The sequence below is a fragment of the Heterodontus francisci genome, chromosome 32, assembly GCF_036365525.1.
Source record: "Heterodontus francisci isolate sHetFra1 chromosome 32, sHetFra1.hap1, whole genome shotgun sequence".
Classification (NCBI taxonomy): Eukaryota; Metazoa; Chordata; class Chondrichthyes; order Heterodontiformes; family Heterodontidae; genus Heterodontus; species Heterodontus francisci.
Window position 1 is genome coordinate 25,412,152 of NC_090402.1, and position 12,177 is coordinate 25,424,328.

Consider the following 12,177-nt stretch of genomic DNA (forward strand, 5'->3'; position numbering starts at 1 on the left):
TCGAAAACACTTTACAGCCATTGAAGCACTTTTGAAGTGCAGTCACTGTTTTAATGTAGGAAATGTGGCAGCTATATTTGCTCACAGCAAGCTAATGCCTGGCTCGGGTGTAAAATTAAAACCCGACCCAGGCCCGACCCAATAACAGCCAACGCGAAGCCGACCCGGGCCCGAGTCCTTTAATTTTTTTAAATGTCCGACAGGTAGCCAGTCTTTACTGCAGAGTGCGGAGTCTGGACTGCACGTTTCTCGCCTTGACGTCCTGAATGTTCATTTGAAGATTACTTCAAGGCAGCACTGTGCGCATCAAACCCGATCCGAATCTGACACGTCGTCGGTTTGGGTCGGGTGGCCACACCTTACAGCAAGCTCCCGCAAACAGCAATGTGATAATGAGCAGATCATCTGTTTTTGTGCTGTTGATTGACTGATAAATATTGGCCATTACACCGGGGAGAACTCCCCTGATCATCTTTGAAATAGTGTCATGGGATCTTTTATGCTCACCTGAGAGGCAGACAGGGCCTCAGTTGAATGTCTTACCCAAAAGATGGCACCTGATACACCAGCACACTTTTGGTACTGTGCTGGAGTGTCAGCCTTGATACATGCGCTCAAGTCCTTGGAGTAAGCCCACAACCTTCGGACTCAGAGGCAAGAGTGCTACCCACTGAGCCACAGCACCTGACCTGGAAGTCTTCCTTGGCCTCCTTGTCTCGAGAGTCAATGGGTAAGCGCCTGGAGGTGGTCAGTGGTTTGTGAAGCAGCGCCTGGAGTGGCTATAAAGGCCAATTCTAGAGTGACCGACTCTTCCACAGGTGCTGCAGATAAAATTGGTTGTCAGGGCTGTTACACAGTTGGCTCTCCCCTTGTGCTTCTGTCTTTTTTCCTGCCAACTGCTAAGGCTCTTTGACTCGCCACACTTTAGCCCTGCCTTTATGGCTGCCCGCCAGCTCTGGCGATTACTGGCAACTGACTCCCACGACTTGTGATTAATGTCACAGGACTTCATGTTGCATTTGCAGACATCTTTAAAGCAGAGACATGAATGGCCGGTGGGTCTGATACCAGTGACGAGCTCACTGTACAATGCGTCCTTGGGGATCCATGCGGCTCACATGGCCAAGCCATCTCAAGCGCCGCTGGCTCAGTAGGGTGTCTATGCTGGGGATGTTGGCAGCCTCGAGGACTTCTGTGTTGGAGATACGGTCCTGCCACCTGATGCCAAGGATTCTCCAGTAGCAGCAAAGATGGAATGAATTGAAACGTCGCTCTTGGCTGACGTATGTTGTCCAGGCCTTGCTGCCGTAGAACAAGGTACTGAGGACTCAGAGGCAAGAATGCTACCCACTGAGCCACAGCAACTGATACCTGACCTGGAAGTACTGAATAGGGAAGACACCAGTAGCATGCCACCCATTGAAGGAGGTTTGCTGATGTGAAAAATACTATCTGAATAAAAGTTTTTTTTAATGTGATTAAGCTGTCCCTAACTAAGAATAGAATCATACAGCATAGAGAGGTGCCATTGCCATCAAGCCTGTACCAGAATATTCTGGACACGAGATTGTGAGTTTTGTTTTGCAAATTCTGATTTTTGTTAGCTTACCATAGATTGACTTCATCCTTATCTGTTGTAAATTCTGATGTTTAAAAATAAAAGTATGACTAGTGTAACAACATTTCTTGCCATGTTACATAAAAAAATCTCAAAAATGTTATATCAAGGTGCTACAGTTGCTTTGTTTACTGGGTGATAAGTTTGTTTAGGGTGGCTGCAAATTCATTAGTTTCTTATTTAATTAATTCTCAGGATGTGGGCATCACTGGGAAGGACTACATTTACTGTCTATCCCTAGCTTCCTTTGAGAAAATGATGGTGGAGCACTTTGAAATGCAGCAGTCCACGTGATGAAGGAACTCCACTATGACCCAGAGACGATGAAGGAAAGGCAAAATATGTCCCAAGTTGGAATGACGTGTAACTTAGAGGAGAACTTGAAGATGATGGTGTTCTCAAGTTGCTCTGCTTTGTTCTTGCTGCACCTGCCCTTCTGGGTGATGGTGGCCGCGGGTTTGGAAGGTGTTGCCAAAGAAGCCATGATGAGCTGCTGCAGTGCATTCTGTAGATCAGGGGTTCTCAACTGAGAATCAGCGAGAAACTCTGGGGTCCGCGATTTGTTTTGTCCCTTTAGTAATCTCCCACGTGTTGGCTTTTCCCTATCAGTAGTCTCCCCTGCTCTGCTGTGTATTAGAAACATTGAAATAATCTCAAATACCAATACTGTGCATGTGCAGGTTCTCACTGTTGAACACCGTTTGCAATGTGGTTGGGCGAGTCTCTCTGCCTATAACCGGCTTCCACAGATTTAACTTGGTAGGTTTTTTTGATTGCTTCTATGTGCGTAGCTCAGTCACTGCTTTCAACTACGAAATAAACTAGAGGAAGTTAGAACTGAGTTGAAGCGGGGAAAATCAGTAAGTTAGTGCAATGGTGCGTAGGCCAAGTTAAGCAAACCTTCCCCTTGTGCGGAGCCACCCTGTGTTGGTTGGAAGTCGGTTGTGAGGTTGAAAAGAGTCTTTTTTCCTCATTAAACTGGTGGTTGAGATGGAGGGGGTGGGTCGCCATTAATGGAGGATAAATACGTTACATGGTCTTGGAGGAGTTGGGGGGTGGAATGAAAAAGACTTGCCAGTCTGTGGGCCTGCAGCAAGACTGTAACTTGTGTTGGGGTTTGGTATTGAGATCAGAGGAAACAGGAGCTTCAAGACCAATTGTAGCATCGCAAAGGCTGCCCTACCTCCGGGGATCAAACCCAGATACTTTCCAGCTCTGTATGATTCAGAAGCACAGTGGAAGGTAAAGGGTGGAGTGGGGGTTGGAGAGTGACTTGCCAGCCATTGACCCTGCAGCAAGGCCGTAACAGTTGGGATCCGGTGGGATTCTCGCCTTCAATAAAGCAGGACGGAGGTCTCGGAAGCAAAAAGATTGCAAACCCCTGCTGTAGTTAGTAACTACCACAGTTATGATGCACCATTGGTGGAGGGAGTAAATGTATAAGCAGGTGGATGGGGTGCTGATTAAGTGGACTGCTTTGTTCTGGATTGTGTCAAACTGCTTGAATGTTGTAGCAGCTGAACCCCATCCAGGCAAGTGGGGAGTATTCCATCTCACTTCTGTCTTGTGCCTTGTCGGTGGCGGAGAGGCTTTGGGCAGTCAGGAGGTAAGCTGCTCGCTGCAGAATTCCGAGCCTCTGACCTGTTCTAGTAGACGTTCTTATGATGTCTTTATCACTTTCAGTATAACCATGCCAAAGTATAGCATAAAACTTGGCATGAGTTGTTCATTTATTTTGTTTTAAAAATTGATTGCTCATTGCCATCACTTAGTTCTTTCATTTAACTCTGCTAGTAACTGCAGAGCTGAGATAATAATTTGCTACATGAATGAAAATATGTTGAGAGCTTTATTGAGGCATATGACTCTGTTTCATCCTAATACTTTCAATAGAGCTACCTATGATAAAGTAAATAATCTTTAAACCAGCATACATCAAAATAATAGAACAGTAAGTTTCAGTTAGAAAGATCCTAAGTAGTTAACGGTATCTTTATTCTGTTAGTACGCTGCAAATCATTATGATTTAATAGTTGGCAATTCATTTACAAAATTTTGCAAACATAAAAAAACACGATAAATCAACTTAATAAAATCAATAGATGCAAGTACAATGTTATCTCTTGCTTTAAGCAACTATGTTCTTGAACACAGTAAATAGCATTGCTTTACAATGTATGCAATATACCTATATTAGCCTGCATAACGTTAATTAATGCAGTATTCAGGTCCAGACCATAATCCGGTACACACAAATAATATACTGCTTAATCAAAGGCATTATATCAAGGTGCTGGTTCGGGCTACACAGGTTGGAGATATGATTCCCATTTGAAACAGCAAGAATGCTGACCTAGAAGTCCTTCTGCCTTACCTGTGTATTGTCGAGCATTAATTATTAACAATGGTCTACAATTCCCTCCTGTTGCCTTGCAGGACTAGTACCAGTAAGTACTGAATGAAGCATAGGGAAACAGAACAGACATTTAAATGTCTAACATTCTAGCACTACATTTTCCTGTGAGTCTTATGAGTTATATTTAAAAATATTCTTTAACTTCAAAAATGACATCAAATGCATTGGAAATGTTCACATTTTACAGAATTTTCACAGTTGGTAAATTGTCTAAATTGTTGCAAACAATTGCTCCCTCCTAATCAATACTGGCTATGTTGAATCATCAGTTATTGGCCTGGATTTTGCAGTCAGTGGCAAAGCGATAGCACTCACCGCTGACCTCAAAGAAAGACTTTCTGTGGCGTTAACTTTTACCTTTGCTGGTGTTTAATTTGAATTTAGCGCCAAGTCAGGGACATCTCCAGGCTTCTAGCAACAGGGGTTTCATCAAACAGGGTAAACAGCCAATCACATTGAAGAATTCTCACAGACAGCAAATAAGACACATTGATTATCCTTCACTTCATATAAATTTTACAGAGCAAAATAGAGATTGGGGCATACACATTATAAACTGAAATATTGTAAACAAATTTTTTTTAAAAGAATGCTGTTAAAATATTGGAATTTTTATCATAATAGAAAAATATAGCATTATACAAATATAAAATTTGTTTTCCAGGGCCAGAGAGATTATTCAGTGGTTATCACTTCGTACATTGTCAAAAACAAAATGACACCTCATTAACAAGTTGTAACTTTTTCGGAGTTTTTAACAGCAATATTACAGTACAGAAGATGACGTTCTCATCAGTTCTGTGATTTCAAGATTGCCATCTGTGGGGACTTCAACAGCACACCCTTTGGAAGGGCAGGGTATCATTGACAGAAATTTCTGTATTTCAGTGTTTAACTGCGCATGGGCAGATGCCAGAAGTTTCTGTCAGTTTCACAGTTGGAATGATGGTGAACATTGACAGTTTAATTGTCATTGCAATTGCAAAATCCAGGCCACTTGTTCTCCCCAGTCTATCTGATGCAACTTGCTCTGGTTCTTTGAGCACAATGTGAATGTTATTTTATCCTTTGAACTGTTCCCAAGAAATGGCTCGGCATCATCATCTCAGTGAGGATTGACCAACCAAAAGCTGCATTTTTAAAAGTGGCACTTTTTTTTATTTAATTGTATGTAGAAGTATTACAAAAATAATTGCAGAATAGGCTACAACAGATAGTTATAGAAGTGAACTAATTTAGATATGGCAAAGAGGATAAAAAGAATGGGCACTGTTCCGAGTCTGCAAAATAGTGAAGCTTAAATGATATATCTGGTGCCAACAGACTTGGAGAAAGAAACCTCATCATTATGGCATGTCAATAAGTACAAAAGCTCGAAATTTTGTCCACAGAATTAAGTTGGATTCATCCTGTAATTCTAATTAACCAGATTTTAAAAAAATCACCACCTATTATTCACGTTTTCAATTAATGTTACAGTTGAGTGGGAAGAAGTAGATTAATTTTTTTTTAAATGTTATATTTGGCTTACCGCCGCATGTTTTCCAGATGCTGCTTTTTGGTGACAATAAAAGCACACAAGATTCTAGTCCTTTTTGATAGCTCTTTGTTCTACCTACTGATTATCTTCCTGGTTATAAAGTTTAGAGCATCCAACTAATTATTTGAAAGCTGACCTCATAAAAAATTTAAGAAGTCAGTTGGTCAAGCAATGATAAAATATTAACTGTCACTTTAATTTAGGTAAAGTATAGGTAAATAGTGTCAAATCCGAAATGAAATTGTCATTACAATACTTGAGTACTTGACCTACAAAGACAACAGTAAATCTTGTGGGTAGGCATAGTGGAAGTACACTAAATAAATGTGAAAAGAGAAGTACACTTGTTTCGTTCTAAGTTAATATGTTAGTACAACAATCAACTTTTAAGAAGTTTTTTTATAGATCATTTACTTTTCTAATAATACTAAGATTGTCTTAGTATTTCTGTCCTTTTAAGCACATAATGTCTAATTTTCATCATGCCACACCCTGACAGCAATATGTCAAAAACTGGAGTGTGTGTACTGATTTCTGTTTTGTCTCAGCACTTACTCTTGTGTATCCTATCATCTTTACTGTATCTTAATTTATAGACAGAAATATGAGTATGAAATTAGAAAATACAACTATAAATATATTTTTCTAAAGTAACACAGAACCATGGAGACTATATCATTCCTTTTTCATTTGACCAAATGAAGAGTTTAACCATTCTACAGTTGCTAAAATCTATTCTAACATTATCAGTCCTTACAGTGCTGTTTAATTCCAAATGGCTCAACCACATTTCGCTAATGATGGCACTTTCTTGAGATCTTCACTGTGGTGCTTCTTTTGTTTTTTTTTAACAATATTCAAGCAGGAGTGTGACGTAATTGTTCTTCTGTAAGTTTCCATACAGTTGAATGAGTTCAGGTGCTTGGTGTCCATCCATGCATCTGCTTAGCTATTTGATGCATGTAACTAACATCAGGTCGAAGATCCGGTTCAGGGTTAATGCACATGATCACCAACTCTCGTAACTAAGGAAACAGTAAAATATAATTTGTTAGACAAATCTGTAACACATTGTTTTGTAACATTACATTTTCCGCCAAACAGATGGCAGCATTATTAGCCCCCATCATCCGCTAGTAGGAGCACTGCTTTCTAAATAAGAACAGAGTTGAGTGAATTTCTCAGGAAGTACTGCAGCAAGAGAGACCAAAGCCCCACATTCTTGGGGACAAAGGGCAGGGTTATCAGCTGCTCAGCTCCAGCATGAAGCGATATGAGGTGAGCAAGCAATTAGGAAGGCTAATGGTATGTTAGCCTTTATCGCAAGAGGATTTGAGTAGCGAAGTCTTACTTCAATTGTACAGAACTTTGGTTAAATCGCACCTGGAATATTGGTCCCCTCAGAAGGGGATATAATAGGGGCGGCACAGTGGCGCAGTGGTTAGCACCGCAGCCTCACAGCTCCAGCGACCCGGATTCAATTCCGGGTACCGCCTGTGTGGAGTTTGCAAGTTCTCCCTGTGTCTGCGTGGTTTTCCTCCGGGTGCTCTGGTTTCCTCCAACATGCCAAAGACTTGCAGGTTGATAGGTAAATTGGCCATTATAAATTGCCCCTAGTATAGGTAGGTGGTAGGGAAATATAGGGACAGGTGGGGATGTGGTAGGAATATGGAATTAGTGTAGAATTAGTATGGATGGGTGGTTGATGGTCGGCACAGACTCGGTAGGCTGAAGGGCCTGTTTCAGTGCTGTATCTCTAAACTAAACTAAACTAAAAACTAATTGCCATAGAGGGAGTGCAACAAAGGTTCACCAGACTTATTCCCAGGATGGCGGGACTGTCCTATGAAGAGAGATTGGGGAAACTGGGCCTGTATTCTCTAGAGTTTTGAAGAATGAGAGGTGATCACATTGAAAACTACAAAATACTTAAAGGGATAGACAGGGTAGATGTTTCCCCTGGTTGAGCAGTCTAGAACCAGAGGACACAATTTTAAAATAAGGGGGAAGCCACCTAGGACCAAGATAAGGAGAAATTTCTTCACTCAAAGGGTTGTGAATGCTGGAAATATTCAGCAGGTGTGGCAGCATCTGTGGAGAGAGTGACCCTTCATCAGAACTGGCAGAGCCAGAAATGTAATAGGTTTAAAGCAAGTAAAGTGGGGGTAAAGAGATAACAAAAGAGGTGTTGATAGGACAAGGTCACAGAGAATAACTGACCAGAAGGTCATGGAGCAAAGGCAAACGGTATGTTAATGGTGTGGTGAAAGGCAAAGCGTTAGTACAGAGAGGGTGTTAATTGACAGAAAACTGAACAGCCTGGCCTCCAGCACAAACATGAAAAAAACAGTGGATAGGCACAGTAGAAACAAACTAAAATAAAATGAATACATAAAAAAGAAAAAATAACTAAAAATAAAAAGGGGGGGCCCATCAAGCTCTAAAATTATTGAACTCAATGTTCAGTCTGGCAGGCTGTAGTGTGCCTAATTAAAGCAGACCTGTGCTCCAGAACTTGCCACACCCCTAGCCAGGCTGTTCCAGTACAGCACCAACACTGGCATCTACCCTGCGATGTGGAAAATTGCCCAGGTATGTCCTGTACACAAAAATCAGGACAAGTCCGACCCGGGCATTTACTGCCGCATCAGTCTACTCTCAATCCTAAGAGTGATGAAAGGTGTCGTCGATAAGTGTTAACAAACGGCACTTGCTTAGCAATAACCTGCTCACTGACGCTCAGTTTGTGTGCTGTCAGGGCCGCTCAGCTCCTGACCTCATTACAGCCTTGGTTCAAACATGGACAAAACAGCTGAACTCAAGATGTGAGGTGAGAGTGACTGCCCACATCAAGACAGCATTTGACTGAGTATGGCATCAAGGAGCCCTAGCAAAACTGGAATGAATGGAAATCAGGGGAAAAACTCTCCACTGGTTGGAGTCGTAACTGTGGTTGTTGGAGGTCGATCATCTCAGCTCCAGGACATCACAGCAGGTGTTCCTCAGGGTAGTGTCCTAGGCCCAGCCATCTTCAGCTGCTTCATCAATGACCTTCCTTCAGTCTTAAGGTCAAAAGTGGGGATGTTCGGTGATGACTGCACAATGTTTAGCACTATTCATGACTCCTCAGATACTGAAGCAGTCCGTGTAGAAATGCAGCAAGACCTGGACAATATCCAGGCTTAGGCGGATAAGTGGCAAGTAACATTCATGCCACATGAGTGCCAGGCAATGACCTTATCCAACCTGAGAGAATCTAACCATCCCCCCTTGACATTCAATGGCATTATGATCGCTGAAGTGAGGAGGAAAGCCTTAGATTACAGGACGATATAGATGGGCTGGTAAGATGGGCAGAGCAGTGGCAAATGGAATTTAATCCTGAGAAGTGTGAGGTGATGCATTTTGGTAGGACTAACAGGGCAAGGGAGTATACAATGGATGGTAGGACCCTAGGAAGTACAGAGGGTTAGAGGGACCTTGGTGTACTTGTTCATAGATCACTGAAGGCAGCAGCACAGGTAGATAAGGTGGTTAGGAAGGCATATGCGATACTTGCCTTTATTAGCCCAGGCATAGACTATAAGAACAGGGAGGTTATGCTGGAGCTGTATAAAACGCTAGTTGGGTCACAGCTGGAGTACTGTGTACAGTTCTGGTCGCCACACTATAGGAAGGATGTGATTGCACTGGAGAGGGTGCAGAGGAGATTCACCAGGGTGTTGCCTGGGCTGGAGCATTTCAGCTGTGAAGAGAGACTGGATAGGCTAGGGTTGTTTTCCTTAGAGCAGAGAAGGTTGAGGGGGGGTCTGATTGAGGTGTACAAAATTATGAGGTGCATAGATAGGGTAGATAGGAAGAAACGTTTTCCCTTGGCGGAGGTGTCAATAACCAGGGGGCATAGATTTAAAGTAAGGGGCAGGAGGTTCAGAGGGGATTTGAGGAAAACGTTTTTCATCCAGAGGGTGGTTGGAATCTGGAACACACTGCCTGAAGGGGTGGTAGAGGCAGGAACCCTAACAACATTTAAGAAGTATTTAGATGAGCACTTGAAATGCCATAGCATACAAGGATACGGGTCAAGTGCTGGAAAATGGGATTAGAATAGATAGGTGCTTGATGGCCAGCACAGACACGATGGGCCGAAGGGCTTGTTTCTGTGCTGTACAACTCTATGACTATGACTCTAATCCCGCACTATCAACATCCTGGGGGTAACCATTGACCAGAAACGGAACTGGAGTAGCCATATAAATACCATGGCTACAAAGGCAGGTCAGAGGCTAGGAATCCTGCAGAGAGTCACTTACCTCCTGACTCCCCAAAGCCTGTCCACCATCTACAAGGCACAAGTCAGGAGTGTGATGGAATACTCTCCATTTGCCTGGATGGGTGCAGCTCCAACAACACTCAAGAAGCTCGACACCATCCAGGACAAAGCAGCCCACTTGATTGGCACCCCATACACAAACATTCACTCCCTCCACCACCGATGTACAGTGACAGCAGTGTGTACCATCTACAAGATGCACAGCAGCAACACATCAAGGCTCCTTAGACAGCACCTTCCAATTCCGCAACCTCTACCACCTAGAAGGACAAAGGCAGCAGATGCATGGGAACACCACCACTTGCAAGTTCCCCTCCAAGCCACACACCATCCTGACTTGGAACTGTATCGCTGTTCCTTCACTGTCGCTGGGTCAAAATCCTGGAACGCCCTTCCTAACAGCACTGAAGGTGTACCTACCCCACATGGACTGCAGTGGTTCAAGAAGGCAGCTCATCACCACCTGTTCAAGGACAATTAGGGATGGGCAATAAATGCTGGCCTAACCAGTGATGCCCACATCCCATGAACGAATAAAAAAAAAGCAGAGTTTGACAGATTTCTAAATACCAATGAGATAAAGGGATATGAGGATAGTGTGGGAAAAAGGCTTTGAAGTGGATGATGAGCCATGATCGTACTGAATGGCAGAGCAGGCTCGATGGACTGAATGACCTACTGCTCCTGTGTTCCTATGTTCCAAACAGAATGACAACCAATTCTCGTGGTAAGCAGTTTTGAAACCATTAACTTAGGGCACCTATATGCAGTTACAATGAAGAACTACTATAATAAAGCATCATTAACTATGCAAAGTGCTGACTCCTCTATCCAATTTAGAGCTTGCACTGTGAAACATAATTATGATTTTTGGATACAAACTACACTTTGTAAAAGAAACATAATTATAATTTTTGGATACAAACTACAATTTGTAAAAGAAACATAATTATAATTTTTGGATACAAACTACAATTTGTAAAAGACTCCCAAATTTAGCTCTGAACAGAAATCTACAAACTGCTTTGGCTGTGATTCCAAATTATATCAACTTGATTTAAACCAGTTTTTATCTAACCAATATTGCTGTGTAAACCACTTGTAAAACTGTTCTCTGTCAACACTTTGTAATTAATGTTAAAATCAAGAAAAAATGCTTAAAATTGCATTTTGGTTGGTGATTGATTATTTCATTTTTAAAGGAATAATGAGAAAACTTTATATTTTTAACCTGACTAATTAGGCACATAGATAAGAACTAGACGTCTTTGTGAATTAAGTGAAATCCTTCATCCTCACATAAACCCTCAGTTCAAATCTGTAATCCCTGTGTGAAAAATAGTAGCCCAGTGAAGGCAAAAGTTTTTAAGCGAGGTTATTTAGATTCAACTTGTGCACATTTCATCAGGGCTTGTGCTATAGTGACACAAGGGAATAATATATTATTCTCTGGGATAATTTTGTATTTTATTCTACAGTAATGGGGGCAGGTTGTTCAACCTTGCCCGTCTAAGAGCGAAGTCCAAAGTACGGAAAGTCCTCATCAGAGAACTCCTCTTTGCTGACGATGCTGCTTTAACATCTCACACTGAAGAATGCCTGCAGAGTCTCATCGACAGGTTTGCGTCTGCCTGCAATGAATTTGGCCTAACCATCAGCCTCAAGAAAACGAACATCATGGGGCAGGATGTCAGAAATGCTCCATCCATCAATATTGGCGACCACGCTCTGGAAGTGGTTCAAGAGTTCACCTACCTAGGCTCAACTATCACCAGTAACCTGTCTCTAGATGCAGAAATCAACAAGCGCATGGGTAAGGCTTCCACTGCTATGTCCAGACTGGCCAAGAGAGTGTGGGAAAATGGCGCTTTGACACGGAACACAAAAGTCCGAGTGTATCAGGCCTGTGTCCTCAGTACCTTGCTCTACGGCAGCGAGGCCTGGACAACGTATGCCAGCCAAGAGCGACGTCTCAATTCATTCCATCTTCGCTGCCTTCGGAGAATACTTGGCATCAGGTGGCAGGACTATATCTCCAACACAGAAGTCCTTGAAGCGGCCAACACCCCCAGCTTATACACACTACTGAGTCAGCGGCGCTTGAGATGGCTTGGCCATGTGAGCCGCATGGAAGATGGCAGGATCCCCAAAGACACATTGTACAGCGAGCTCGCCACTGGTATCAGACCCACCGGCCGTCCATGTCTCCGTTATAAAGACGTCTGCAAACGCGACATGAAATCGTGTGACATTGATCACAAGTCGTGGGAGTC

General features: G+C 42.7%; 1 protein-coding gene across 7 annotated transcripts in view; it reads right to left on the minus strand.

Annotated features, from left to right (window-relative positions):
- Window positions 1–3,454: 3,454 nt before the first annotated feature.
- Window positions 3,455–12,177, minus strand: part of LOC137347708 (serine/threonine-protein kinase Nek6-like) — a 275,855-nt gene continuing 267,132 nt past the window's right edge. For all 7 annotated transcript variants that reach the window (XM_068012512.1, XM_068012510.1, XM_068012513.1 and 4 more), the window contains one exon: window positions 3,455–6,599. In XM_068012512.1, coding sequence (XP_067868613.1) covers window positions 6,489–6,599 — 111 coding nt within the window. In that variant the 3' untranslated portion in view covers window positions 3,455–6,488. The remainder of the gene's footprint in view (window positions 6,600–12,177) is intronic.